The sequence below is a fragment of the Pinus tabuliformis genome, chromosome 8 (genome assembly GCF_031772625.1).
Source record: "Pinus tabuliformis cultivar Carrire ecotype Pingquan chromosome 8, CPIR1, whole genome shotgun sequence".
In the NCBI taxonomy this organism is placed as follows: domain Eukaryota; kingdom Viridiplantae; phylum Streptophyta; class Pinopsida; order Pinales; family Pinaceae; genus Pinus; species Pinus tabuliformis.
The window spans coordinates 1,427,424,175-1,427,439,776 of NC_142294.1; the positions used below are offsets into that span (position 1 = coordinate 1,427,424,175).

General features: G+C 33.2%; 1 protein-coding gene and 1 pseudogene across 1 annotated transcript in view; both read left to right on the forward strand.

The window, feature by feature from the left end:
• Nucleotides 1–8,075, forward strand: part of LOC149241008 (ABC transporter B family member 10-like) — a 28,030-nt gene extending 19,955 nt beyond the window's left edge. The window contains exons 7-11 of the mRNA XM_089373856.1: nt 3–226; nt 658–1,028; nt 2,630–3,066; nt 4,559–4,800; nt 6,568–8,075. Coding sequence (XP_089229982.1) covers nt 3–226; nt 658–1,028; nt 2,630–3,066; nt 4,559–4,800; nt 6,568–7,770 — 2,477 coding nt within the window. The 3' untranslated portion in view covers nt 7,771–8,075. The remainder of the gene's footprint in view (nt 1–2; nt 227–657; nt 1,029–2,629; nt 3,067–4,558; nt 4,801–6,567) is intronic.
• A 5,728-nt stretch (nt 8,076–13,803) lies between these two features.
• LOC149241009 (pathogenesis-related protein PR-1 pseudogene) lies at nt 13,804–14,247 on the forward strand (annotated as a pseudogene).
• The last annotated feature ends 1,355 nt before the right edge of the window (nt 14,248–15,602 follow it).

Below are 15,602 nucleotides of genomic sequence, written 5' to 3' on the forward strand. Positions count from 1 at the left end.
AGGGAAAATTATGTTGGATGGGCATGACATTAAAAGCTTGGAGCTGAAATGGTTGAGGGGGCAGATTGGTCTGGTGAATCAAGAACCTGCATTATTTGCAACGACCATTCGGGAGAATATACTTTATGGCAAGGGTGACGCAACCATGGATGAAATTACTCAGGCTGCAGAATTATCGGATGCTGATCTTTTCATAAATAATCTTCCGGATCGCTATGAAACACAGGTGATTTACAGTAAAAAATCTCAGAATTAATTTTCAAGGAATGTACATGTCAGAATCAATAGGCATAGAGTCTGGTAATTTGGTAATTTAGAAGTTTTCATGTGGATTGTAGATTTAAGGAATATTTTTAAATTAGACTGTTTAAGAGATGTTAGGATAGAGGTTAATTTTTGACTTTTCTCTTAATTATCTGATTTTGAGATATTCTGGAATTTGCAATCTACATAATTTCGACCTTAAGTTGACTCAAACAAATTTTAAACATTGATTTTCATGGTTTACCTAATACTTCATAACAAAGCTATCTATCTTTATTGAACTTTTGAGTTTAGACCCAAATATCTTCTAAAAAGCTGCTAAAAACAATTTTGACAAAGCAGGAAGCATTATATCATAACAATTAATTCTGACTATCATCCTTCACCTTGCAGGTTGGTGAACGAGGGGTTCAATTATCTGGGGGACAGAAACAGCGAATAGCAATCTCTAGAGCTATAGTTAAAAATCCAGCGATACTTCTCCTGGACGAGGCCACCAGTGCCTTGGATTCAGAATCTGAAAAAAGTGTGCAAGGAGCTCTCGATCGTGTCATGGTTGGGCGGACAACCGTAGTAGTTGCTCATCGCTTATCCACTATAATAAACGCAGACATTATAGCTGTAATTCAAAATGGTAAAATTGTGGAAAGTGGTGATCATAAAACGCTGATGTCCAAAGAGGGAGGAGCATATGCAACCCTTGTCAAGTTGCAGGAATCGAGTAAAGAGGTTGCAGAGGGTCCGGCCCTCTCTCGTCAGAAAAGGTGTGGGCTGGATCATGGCCTTGGCATCTCTCAGATAATTTTAGGTTACTAGTTAGTTTAATGAGATTGCAGATTTGAAGATTTTTTTCCTTGATTGTTGTTTTTATTGGTCAGATTTTGGAAAATTTTTAGGAAGAATATTTTTAGAATAATTGGTTTATTCATATTCTTAGAATATTTGGATTTGATTTTGATGTAGAAAAGTTAAGTTATTTGTTTTATTTGTTTCTGTCTATCAAAATTTAGAATATTCTTTGAAATATAATTGGATTATGTATCATTAGATTATGTATCAATACAACTTTGTTGAGTGTTGATTGATTTCATCTAGATATATAAGTTGTCGTGTCTAGAGGTATTTTCCAATCCAATATGAAAGAGATGTTGTTGTAATATCTTGTTATGTTATGTTATTTAAACATTTTGACTGATTAAATTAAATAAAAATAAAATAAAATATAAAAAATTATTTAAAAAAATTAAAAATTAAATTATTTCAAAAAAAATAAAATATATATATATATATATATATATATATATATATATATATATTAAAAATAAAATAAAATAAATTCTATGTATATGAAACTAGTGTAGATCCAATTTAAATCCGGATTTATTAAGTGTGGAGAAGGATCAAATCTAACAAGGTATAAACTTTTTTTCAAGTTTTGCACTTAAAAAAAGGTTTACACTTAGAGATTTAATCTCTCATCTGGAATTAAGATAGATCTACCCAGGTGATTCATATATAGTCCAATTTCAAATGCATCTGATCTAATAATATATCTCAATTTGATCTAATGATCTATCTCAATTTCTCTGTGATCAATATATATCTCAACATATATTGTAATCAAAGAAACATTGTCAGGTGTTCATTCTTTGTTGAAATTTTTGTTGATTTTTTATTAAATTTGAAGCAAGAAATTTTTTTGATACAGAATTATTTTAATTGGATTATGTACTATTAGATCATAATATGATGCAATCAGTGCGACCATATTGACTGTGGACTGATTTCATCTAGCTATAAACATTATTGTGTCTAGAGGCACTTTCCAACCTATGAAAATAATGTTGTAATGTCCTCTTATATTATGTTATTTAAACATTTTGACTGGTTCAATTGAATTAAAAAAAATAAAAAATAAACTGAAAATAATTTAAAATAAATTAAAAATAAATATAAAATAAAATTATTTCATATATATATATATATAACCAGGGTAGATTGTTTTAAATTATTATCTAACAAATGTGGAGAGATAAAATCTATTGAGGTGTAATTTTTTCTTCAAATTTTATACTAAAAAAGTGTTTAGAAAATTTGATTCTTCTAAAATAAATCCAAAATTAAAATAAATTTACGCTAATCATATATATTTTTAAATCTTAAATACATCTGATCTCATGATATATCTCAGTATATATTGCAATGAAAGAAACATTGTTAGGTGTTCATTCTTTATTGAGATTTTGGTGGATTTCTTATTAGATTTGAAGCAAGAAATTCTTTTGATACAGGATTAGTTTACCTTTTATGCTTTCTTGATTGTACCTGGGCTGACATGATGTTATCCGTTGGATTCATGATGCAGTGCGGTCGTTTCACGAGGTGGTGGTGGCTCTATCTCGCAAAGAACATTCAGTTTCGAAGCATCAGACAAGGAGTCATCCTTGGGAGCATTTTCCAGGCCTTTTGGTTCAGAGACGAACGAGATTGCCAAAACTGAGAGAGTTCCTTTTACTCGATTGGTCAAAATGGCTGCCCCAGACTGGATGCGCGCTGTCCTTGGGATGTCGGGAGCAATATTTGCAGGAGGGCAAATACCCTTGTTTGCCCTGGGAGTCACTCAAGGCATGGTGGCCCTTTACAGTGCGGATTACGGTTACACCAAAAGTGAAATACGCAAAATCTGCTTGCTTTTTTGCACCGCTGCTGTGCTCACAGTCTTTGCACATGTGGTGGAACATGTCAACTTCGCAACAATGGGCGAACGTCTTACATTACGTGTGAGGGAGATGATGTTCGCAGGTGAGAATTGCATCCTTCAATTAAAACAGCAGCTGCAAACTTTGTATGTGGGATATCAAATTTATTATTATAACCTGTGAGTCTAGGGCTGGAATGGATTTAATCAATGATTAAGAATATGTGTTAGTTAGATGTTTATTAATAATATGTAGTTCATTAAATTAACTCCAGAAAGTTAGAGTATTTATATTTTTATAAAGTATGTATATTTTTATAGGTTTTAGTTGTCTAATTCTGGTTCTGAAATGTTTGACTTTAGTAATGACATTCATAATAAATTATTATTATTATTATAAAAATATCATCCATATTATTGACCAACCATAGTAAATCAAGTTTATTTATAACCAACCATACTCAACTAAGGTCAACCTTGTCAACCCTCTTCACCCATTAATGTAACCATTATTGTACATTCATGTAACATCAACCATGATGAACTCATGTAACAATGTAACAATCATCAACATAAATGTAATATTGTTAAATCCATATAACATAAATACATTGTTAAATTAATGGTTGACCATGGTCAACTTTAATAAACTCTCTTCAACATTGTTCAACCATCCCTTAATAACCATGGTCAACCCTTGACAACTATTTATAACCATAGTCAGGTAATGTGAATCATAGCCAAGCATGGTTTACAAATCAACAGTGTGCATGTCAGCCATCTACTAGCACAACCTCGTTAGTAAATGTGGTGGATTGGCACATTTTCCACATTTTACAACTTGAGTGGACCTAATGGTTAAAAGCACCTCTTTCCTCTTAAGATGTCACATGTTCAAAGCCACAGGGGGTAGATTATGAATGCCTTGGTAGACTTTAGCAGTCAAATCACTGCAAAGAGGTGGATCCCTTGTCCCATAAACAAGGTGGTCTCATACACCAATTTGGTGTCTTGCTTGGTGGTGACCTTAAAATTAAATAATAATAATAAAAATGAGTCAATCTATAAATATCAACCACATTTACTTATGTAGTTGTTATTATTATTATAAAAATATAACCCTTATCCATACTAAGTTGAAAAATAGCCATGACCAAATAGTTAAACAGATTGAGAGTTGAACAGATTGAGTTTATCCTTACAGATACACCTGATAATTTATTACACTGAAAATAAAAGGGAGATGCAAACTTTGAGGTGCCTGAGAGTCCAAAATAAGAACTTCTCACCTTGAATTTTTTCTTATCCTTCCAGGGGCTGAATAGATTTTCACACATGAACATTTTCCCCACCCAGACAGCCACAGGAGCATAATAGATTTTCACACACAAACATTTCCCCAGCCACACAGTTTGTTAAATACCTAGCTCCTCTCCGTTTAATACATTATGAGAAAAAGGTGAGCTGCAAATTTAATATTAGCTGAGGGTCCAAAACCATTGAGTTTTGCATCTTGAAATTTTTTGTTATTCTAGTTGCTTACTCAACATGGGGTTACGCTAGTTTCTCAGCACTTGAAATTTGTAATTGTGTCAGCAATCCTGCGAAATGAAGTGGGGTGGTTTGATGATAACAGCAATAACAGTGGCCTGGTGTCTTCTCGGTTGGCGTCGGACGCAACATTAGTGAGAGGTTTGGTGGTAGACCGTGGGTCCATTCTACTGCAAAACTTGTCGCTCATTGTGACTGCAGTTATAATTGCATTCATCGAGCAATGGCGTATCACCCTGGTTATATTGGCCACTTACCCCTTCCTCGTCATTTCCCAGATGTGTGAGGTATGCAAACTCTATCGCCCGCTATTCACATGAAACTTATGATTCTCGTTACAGATCCTTTGATTTTGGATATCATGTCTCTGTTTTACCTATTATAGATCCATTTGGATCCCTGGATTTGCCAAGAAGTTCAGGGAGGTTGAATTTTCAGATGTAATTTATTGGATGTATCAATTTTAATTGTTTTATATTCTTAAATCATTGAAAGACATTCAGCTTAATAGATATTGGGTTTTACATTCTTAAATTATTTAATGACATTTAGTTTAACAAAGATTATGTAAACAGAGCTGACTTTTAAACAGAGGTCTTCAAACCCTATAGGTGGTCTTCAACAAAGTTAAAATTAAGTCTTATGTAAAGTTCAATTTTTTTGAATTTATTAACCAGTAGCTAATTCATGCAGATAGGTCCAATATTACTGAAGTTAGTGAAATTTTACTTATTAGGATTTTTTTTTGAAATTATTAAAACAGTTTCACAGCATTTAAGCAGTTGTGTGAAGTATGCAAACTGGTGCATACTATTTAGGCGATTGAGTTTTAATAACAAGCCTCTTAATGGAGGCCAAGTTTGTTGGACTTACTAAGTTTTTTTAAATGATTTGTGAGGTATGCAAACGGGTGCCTATTATATATGTGAAGATTGAGTTTTAATAACAAGCCTCTTAATGGAGGCAAAGTTTGTGGGACTTATTAGGTTTTTAAAAATGATTTGTGAGGTAACTGGTGCATATTATTCATGTGAAGATTCAGTTTTAATAACAAGTTTCTTAACGGAGGCAAAGTTTGTTGGACTCGTTAAGTTTTTTTAAATGATTTGTGAGGTATGCAAAACTGGTGCATATTATTCATGTGAAGCTTTTGAGTTTTGTTAGGGTTAGGGTTTGTTTGAATTCAATTAGGGTTAATATTTGTTTGAATTCAATTAGGGTTAGGATTTGTTTGAATTTACTAAGGTTTCAATAGTGTTAGCGTTTGTTTGAACTTAATCAGGGTTAGGATTTATTTGAATTTATTAAGGTTTAGTTGTGTGTATTAAAATTTCAGTGTTTAAGCATATGTGTGCGGTATTCAAACTGGTTCATATTATTCGTGTAAATCTTCTGAGCTTTCATAACAAGTTAGGGTTTGTTCATATCATTCATGTAAGGGTTTGTTTGAATTCAATCATAGTTAGGATTTTTTTGAATTTATTAAGTTTCAACAGGGTTAGGGTTTGTTTGAATTCAATCATAGTTAGGATTTTTTTGAATTTATGAAGTTTCAACAGGGTTAGGGTTTGTTTGAAAGTTGGAATTCAATCAGAGTTAGGATTTGTTTAAATTTATTAAGATTTCAATAGGGTTATGGTTTGTCTTAATTTACTTGGGTTTAAGGTTTGCTTTGAATTCAATCAGGGTTGGGATTTGTTTGAATTTATTAAGGTTTCAATTGGGTTAGGGTTCGTTTGAATGTTTGAATTCAATCAGGGTTAGGATTTGTTTGGATTTATTATGGTTTCAATAGGGTTATGATTTGTCTGAATTCAATCAGAGTTAGGATTTGTTTGAATTTATTAAGGTTTCAATATGGTTAGGGTTTAGGATTTCTAGGGTTTAGGATTTCTTTGAATTTATAAGGTTTCGTTGTGTTTATTAAAATTTCAGTGTTTAAGCGGATGTGTGTGGTATTCAAACTGGTGCATATTATTCATGTAAATCTTCCGAGCCTCAATAACAAGCCTTCTGATTTTGAGTATCTTGTGTCTCTGTGTTTTCCATAACAGAGGTTCTTCATGACAGGATATGGGGGAAACCTGAGCAAAGCTTATCTAAAAGCCAATATGATGGCCACCGAAGGGGTGAGCAATATCAGAACAGTGGCGGCCTTCTGTGCTGAAGAGAAACTCATCGACATGTTCAGCAGAGAATTAGAGGAGCCACGAAAAAAATCTTTTATTCGTGGGCAAATAGCAGGATTCTTCTACGGAATTTCACAGTTCTCCATGTTCAGCTCCTATGGTTTGGCCCTGTGGTATGCCTCCACTCTCATCAAGAACTACGAAGCATCATTTGGGTCCGTGATGAAAACGTTCATGGTTCTCATAGTCACAGCCCTGGGCATGGCAGAGACCCTGGCAGTCTGCCCTGATTTAATCAAGGGCACAGATGCTGTGAGCTCTGTATTTGAAATTGTGGACAGGAAAACAGAAATTCCTCCAGACGACCCAAATGGCGAAGTTCTGACCCATGTACAAGGGGTGATCCAGTTGAAACATGTGGATTTCAGCTACCCTGCAAGGCCGGATGTGAAAATTTTTGAGGACTTCAACCTTGTAGTAAAATCTGGTCGATCTGTGGCACTGGTTGGTTCCAGTGGCTCGGGAAAAAGTTCAATTCTTGCTCTGATATTGAGATTCTACGATCCAACTGCAGGCAAGGTGATGGTCGATGGCATAGATATCAAGAAATTGAAGGTGAAGTCATTGCGTAAACACATAGGTCTAGTTCAGCAGGAACCTGCTCTGTTCGTCACTACCATATTCGATAACATCATCTACGGAAGAGATGGAGCCACTGAAGCTGAGGTTATTGAAGCTGCTAAATTGGCCAATGCCCACAACTTTATCAGTAGCCTGCCAGATGGGTATCGGACCGAGGTGGGTGAGAGGGGAGTTCAGTTGTCAGGGGGGCAGAAACAGAGAGTTGCCATTGCTAGAGCAGTGCTCAAAGATCCTGCTATTCTACTTTTAGATGAGGCCACCAGTGCCCTTGATGCTGAATCTGAGAATGTTGTGCAACAGGCATTGAACCAGCTGATGAAGAACAGGACTACTGTTATGGTAGCCCATCGTCTGTCTACTGTTCAGAATGCTGATGTCATTGCTGTTTTGCAGGATGGTAAAATTGTTGAGCAAGGCTCTCATTCCAGTCTTCTCAACAAGGATGGTGCCTATTCAAAGCTTGTCAGTCTTCAACAACATCAATGACTTCTACACAGGGTTAGCCTTCCAGTCTATATTTCATCTTGGGTTCAGTATGGTGCCTATTCAGAGCTTGTCAGTCCTCAACAACATCAATGACTTCTACATAGGGTTAGCTTTCCAATCTAGTTTTCATCTTGGGTTTCATAAAACATAGTTGGATGGGTTAAGCTTGAATTTAACAGTGATACATATTGTGTAGATGTTCTCTATACTATGATCACGTGAAAAAAATATTGGTCAGATCATGTGAAAACAACTGATACTCTGTTGTCTTTGGTGATTGGAATAAAAACACACATTGGATTCTCTGTTTGGGTATTAAGCAGTAAACAGATTGTAAAGACATGGAATCTCTTGATGGGCCACACAGCAATAAGGTTGCAGGGTAGGAGACTTGGTAGATTGCCAGTAGAGATTTAAACATTGATTCATGAGGTGTCATGTACGAGGGGCCGTGCTTTTGTATTTCAATAAATATGCAGTTTATCACTTTCTGGATTGCTGGTTGCATTTGATAAAAAGCTGAAAGTGCAAATAGCTCTGAATGAAGCTTCGATTAGTCCATGGAAACGTTTACAGATATGTAAGCTGATCTGAAATATGTAGCTGTGAATGAAATGTGCAGAGGCTTTGCACAAAGTTGTTACATTATACAAAGAATTTAACTCAATTTAGATGAAATGAATATTGATTTCAAATATTAGATATTTGTGAGATGGTTTAATATTTAAATATTTGGTTGAATGGACACATTCAATTGTTGGTTGTGAAATATCAAATGTCTATTAAATAAGAGCACAGGGCCTTTGGTTGCATCTGTATGTAATGAAAGCAGAGGTATAAAATGTAGGATCTCTGCATGGGCCTTTGGTTGTATCTGTATGTAATGAAAGCAAGGTATAAAATGTAGGATCTCTGCATGGCCCTTTGGTTGTATCTGTATGTAATGAAAGCAGAGGTATAAAATGTAGGATCTCTGCATAGGCCTTTGGTTGTATCTGTATGTAATGAAAGCAAGGTATAAAATGTAGGATCTCTGCATGGCCCTTTGGTTGTATCTGTATGTAATGAAAGCAGAGGTATAAAATGTAAGATCTCTGCATGGGCCTTTGGTTGTATATGTATGTAATGAAAGCAGAGGTATAAAATGTAACATCTATGCATGCTTTGGTTGTATCTGTATGTAGTGAAAGCAGAGGTATAAAATGTAATATCTATGCATGCTCAAATTAAATTATTTATATCAAGAGAGTATTTGGAAAAAATATTTCGATATAAAAGTTAAAATGAAATTGTGAATTTTAAATTTTTTTAAATTTTGATTTATCTTTTATTTCGAATAACAATTTTTTTAATTAAAAAATAATTCTTCATTATTTATTTTAATATTTCATTTTTAAGATGATCTCCTTTTCATACTTTTGAGCCAAATATTCTTGGTAAATAGAAGTGGTTAAGACATCCGCAATTAATCTATAGTAAAGTGCATATACTTAATTTTGCAATTAGTATAGTAATTTTGCAATTAATATATAATGAAGTGCATATACTTAATTTTGGAAGTGCATATATTTTAATACCTTAATTTTGCAAGGACAGCATATACTTTAATCTTTACAAGGATTCAAATCAAAGTTTGAATGTTAAAGAGTTATACTTTAATTTGCAAGGAGTTTATATACTTTAATATTTTAATTTTGGAAGAAGCGTATATACTTGAATTTTTGCAAGGATGGGATTCAAGCTAAAGCTTGAGAAAGTTATTAAGAATATTTGTTGAGTTTGTTTTATTATTATTTTTTTAAAGTTCTAATTTCACATGGTGAAGAAATCTGATACCAATTTATATATATATATATATATAAGTTTTTTATTTATTTATTATATATATATATATATATATATATATATATATTTGAATTATTATTGATGCCAAAATTTTTTATTCAGATTTTATTAAATATGTTTTTAAAATTTTAACTATTTTCATTTTTGGTTTTGATTGCTTGGCTAATTACAAGAGGGATACTTTTTTTTTGTCTTACTATTTACTCGAAAATAATAATTATATATATATTGAATTATTACTGATGCCAAAATTCCTTATTCAGACTTTATTAAATATGTTTTTAAGACTTTAACCACCTTCATTCTTGGTTTTGGTTGTTTGGCTAATTACAGGAGGGATACCTTTTTTGCCTTTACTACTTACTCCAAAAGAACTTGAAACATTTATTTTGATTAATTTATATCTCCTCTAGGAATGAAGATTCATGGTAAGTAAATAAATTGGAATTACTTGCAATGTTGTCTTGCTTGAGTTTATCTCTCTTTAAAAAAAAAAGCCAATGATTGTACAACTACTTAGTCCTTTGTTCTATTCTTTCAATCAACCATTTCTAATATTTCTTTGTAATATCATTTAATTTTAAATAAAAACCCAATTTCTTGAATTTTAATTGAAACTCTGAACTTTACTTCCTCTATCCCATGAAAGGTAAGGGAGGATTTTAGCCTCTTGATTATTTCCATTCCTAAACTTCTATAGTATAAATCAAGAATTTACTTTAACTTATTTTCCTCTCTTCTAGAACCATTAAAAAATAGCAATACATTGTCATCAAACAATAGACAAGTAAAAATTGAGGACCTTTTTATTTTAATCACACTCAGAGTTTTAGCTTTTGAGGCTACTTCAAAGGTGTTTACACAATGTTTAGAGGTGCTTCATGATATTTGGGGTACATGGTGTATCATTATCCCTTGGATGCTCCATGATGGATTTGCACATTTGAGGTGGCTTAATCAATGGTAGCTTGCATGACATTCTTCCTTGGAGCATTGAAGATCATCAAATAGCTTGGGGCATTCTTCATATTAGCCAAATGTAGATTTATTGCTTGCTTTAGAGGGTGCCCCACATTGGTGGAGGAGCATTTGACATTCTAGAGGAGGGCGTTGAATTGTAGATGATATGGTGCATCTTGAATGTTTGTATGGAAACATGAAGTTGACTTGGGGAGACCTGAGTTGTGATAGTATGCATGCAAGGGGAATGGACTCGAGGGAGCACATGGCTTGGGGGGTGTTGGAAAAATATCATGGAGTGCCCTTGCATTGGAGTCTTGCTTGTGTATGACATCACCTTGGGTTTGACATGTGTATCTTTGGATTATAGCATTTCACATGTGTATGACTACTTGTGGTTTTGTAGCTTCCTTTAAGGGTTTGGGCTCACATATGTATTGTTGGCATCTCTTACTTGTTATATATGTATAGGAAGGATAAGTCCATTTAATCATCATTATTATACTCTTTCTTTATAGTTGTTATCTTAGACTAAAGCACTAGGGTTCATGAGAAAACTCTAAATTATGAAGTTTATAGAGAACATCTTTGTTGAGAGCTAGCTCTTGTGATATGCGTGTTCTTATTCTTATGAAGTAGAGGTCCAAGATGATGATCTAATAGCATCTTGATAATATTGAATTAGGGATGTGAAGAGAAGAGTGCACCTCTCTCTCTCTCTCTGAGATACTAGGGTTTCTTGGAGCATCTTGAATATTATAGTTAGGGTTTCATCCCTTGGAGCCATTAAAGCTATGGTTTTGTTATTAAACTCTATATTGTACTTGTTGAAGAGTGAAGAAGAGAGGACATATTTCCTAAGAGGAAATGACAGTGATGTTTGCTTGTTAAAGCTTCTTGGTGTTGACTAGGGTCTTTTGGTTTTACCTATCTAAGGCTTCGGAGAGATAGAGAATTGTACTAGCATTTAAATGATGTTATGTATGTACATGACCAACATTTTTATACACACATATGGAGGTTTTAGAAGCCACAAGATTTTTTTTTTTGTACAATTGATTTTCAATTCTCTATTTCTTCATGCTTTGGTATTTTGTAATGTTTGTATATTGTTAATTTGACACAAGTTAAGGTTGAAATTGTTGAATCATTTAACATTCATCTTGAGGAAGATAAGAGTATATTTATTAGTATAATTCTCGGTGTCATAAAGTGATTTTCAAATATTGTTTTTGTTTGATAAGATTTTCCTAGAGGGTTGAAACTTGTTGGTACATAGTCAATATTTTTTTCTATTGGATTGTCTTGTTGATTAGCACTATTAAGAATTACCATACTTCATAACATCCCCAAGGCCAAAATTTCACATAGTTAAGATCTAGGAATTTATAAATTTCTTGATTTTGAAAATTTGACATAAAGTACATGTTCTTTTTCCTCTATAATTAATATACGTAATCCTTTGACAATAATAATAAAAAAGGAGGTAGATAAATGTTGTGTCTTACCTGTAGAGACTTTAAAAAAAGTCCCGAAGTAGAACCATTAATTAAAACAACATTTGAAATTGAAGATAGACACACCAAGATCCGATCAACCATTTGAACACAAATTCTTATGTGAATCAATATTAGTGAGAGAGGGTGATCTATCATATTCCTTGGATAAATTTAACAACATAACCATTGCATTTAATCTTTGAGTTTTGTTGATGTGTTGACCCTATTGGAGTACCCATATAGCTTCATCCTAACATAAACTATAACTATTATTTTATAAATGTTACATAGAAATAAGCATAAAGTCATTGAATGATTTTAGGACTATTCTTTTTAAGGTATTAATGATATAAAGATGGAATTTAGGACTATCCTTCTTCTGGATTAATGAAATAAAGATGGAATTAAATGAACTAGCCATTTTTATTATTTTTTTAGGTATCTTCCATAGTTCTCAATAACTCTTCTTTTAGTCCGTCATAGAACTCTATTAAAAACTTGATTTTTCACTCATTAGATGTGGGACTCTTATCCTTGGAAAGGAAGCCAAAATAACTTTTAATTCTTTCTTAAGTATTTCCTTGGCCAACTATTCATTTTACTCATTGCCTACAAAAATAAAGGGAAAAATGAGTTATTCTTTGCTATTTCAACAATGTTGATTATGTTTGGGTCTTTCTATAATTCCTTAAGTGAGAAATTCCCTTATCAATGATTTCCTTTCCTCAAATGACTTAACATTATTGCCATCATAATTAAATTATGTTTCCCATATAGTATTATGGAAATATTTTGTGTTTTCATCCTCATTGACTAACCAAAAAACCTTACTTTTGTTAGGTTAAATTTGATTGGGTGAAAGAGTCAAAGAGTTAGATCAACAATGGTGGTTTTAGGGCCTATGGTTTTGGTAGCCCATGATCTTAGAATTAGTGGATTACTTGTAATGAAGCCTTTAAAAAACTTGGAATATTCATTGTAATGTGCTTAGAAATCAGTAATAAAAACTCACTTAGTGAATTTGATTAAAGAAATAATAAATCTATTTACATGTTAAAATAATTTTAAAATAACATAGATATAAAAATCTACATGATACCAAAAAAAAATTAATATCAAATATCTAAAATAAATATCAAAGAATATCAAATCTCTAAAATATAAATATATATATTAATATAAAATTTGATAAAAAAAAATTACACATCTAAAAAGTTGATTCCTCTGGACGATGTAAGTTGCGCGTCTTGCTGACAGGTGTGTCCTTCCAAATAACTGCCCACGCGTTCTCATCTCGTTAACAGTTAGGGCTTTACTCCTCGTGCATAACGAGCAAAATAGGTTCCCGCCGCCTCCTCTCGAATCTCAAAATTCTAAATGATAGGACCGTCCGTCTTTATGCCTTACATTTTGGGGTTGGAAGGATCTGATGTCTGCGATAGCTTATCCCCCTATATATTACCGCATACGTTTGACTTATTCGTTAGTACAAATCTGTCTTGGTTTTCTGTTAATTGTCTTCACAAACAATATATAAACAAGCTAAGTGTGGGCAGCTCTTAAAGTATTTTCTTCAGACTGCCAGCAAACGTCTTTGCCCTGCAATTTCGGAAACAATATTGAGGCTGCATCTGTCCAGTACCTTGCTATTGTTGCCATAAAAATGAGGTAGACATCGTGTCTTCTGGTTGTAGTAGCTGCCTTGAGCGTTACAATCTATAACCTACAAATGGTTGCGGGAGCAGGTGCGAACATTAGTGAAACCATTAAAGCATTTCTGGTTCCACATAACAAGGCGAGAGAACAAGTGGGAGTCCCTCCTCTGAAATGGGATGTGAAGCTTGCAACGTATGCTCGTGTTTACGCAAGGGAAAGAAGAGGTGATTGCCTCCTTCAGCATTCCGAGGGTCCATTCGGAGAGAACATATTCTGGGGGAGTGGCAGAGGTTGGAACGCTACAGAGGCAGTCGGTGCATGGGTGGATGAAAAGAAGTGGTATAACTATGCAAATAATAGCTGCAGCTCTGGTCAAGACTGCACGCACTACACTCAGATTGTTTGGAGAACGACAACTAATGTTGGATGTGCCGTCATCAAATGTAACAGCGGTGACACGTTCATCACATGCAATTACTACCCTCCTGGAAACTATGTTGGAGCGAGACCATACTGAAACATTGGCGCCCACTATTTAACATTCATTCGCCCGCTTGGATTTCCAGCTTCCTCCATATTCATAGTCTGATACTGGATGCAAATTTCATTCTTTCTCACTACCATTTGTATTTCTTTCTCAGGACCATTTGTATTCATTATCATATTCTTATTCTTCTAATACATATGTATATTTCATTATTTAAATGTAATCATACATAAGCTTCTCCGATGCTTATATTGATTGAATATGTTGCTGGAATCTCATATTTTTTAGGACATCATGAAAGAGGGCCATAATTTTCGAGTGCAATCCGCATAAAATGACCATAAGCGAACCTGCTCTATTTTTATCAAAGTAATGTCAGTTATAATTAACCTTCAAAATAAAGCTAGCGAAGCGGTGTTTGTCGAAGGATGGCGCAATAGATGACTTAGTCCGAGCATGACGTAAATAAAGTGTGGTCATGGAGGATAGATACAAAAGGCACACCAGGTATCAACGAATCGATGGATATGAAATAAATTATAGGCTTAAGTTTTATTTGGTTTCATTGGTGATAGTATCTTATAATAGGTGGATAATTTTATTTTTTTTCTAAATCCAACATTGACGTTCTGTTATCCTAAGATTATTTTATTTAATATTGACACGTTATTTTATCATTTTTTTATTAACATTAAATTTATCATTTTTCTATTAATATTAAATTTAAAATAAACTCAACATAATTTTTTCATTCAACATTAAAACTAACCTCATCTAAATTAATTATAACTAACAAAATTATAAATCTAATGAAACTTAAAATTTAAAATAAACTCAACATAATTTTTTCATTCAACCTTAAAACTAACCTCATCTAAATTAATTATAACTAACAAAATTATAAACCTAATGAAATTCATTATTGCAAATTGCAATGGTATACCATGAAGTCATATAAATGACAGAATTAAATCTTTATTATGGTTGACGGCATGCCATACGTCCATAATATGCATAATTCCAAGGCTCGAAATATTATCTTGACATAGGCAAACCATGCCATACGTCCATAATATGCATAATTCCGAGGGTCGAAATATCATCTCGACATAGGCTGGCAGTTTAAAATTTTATGAAATCCTTTTTAACAGCTGTTCGTCGAGTTAATTGTTTGGTCTCGTTAAATTAATCCACGGGTTTCCCTTTATTGCCGTGCACGTCGCTGTGGCAAGATGCTCTAGGCATCTGCCAATCGACATGACACACAGATATACATTCTTTTAAATATATATCTATATATATATATATATATTTTATTTTTTGCTAAAATTTCGTTGTGTATATGATTGAGATGCTTAAAAAATAGATACTTAATGATGATTATT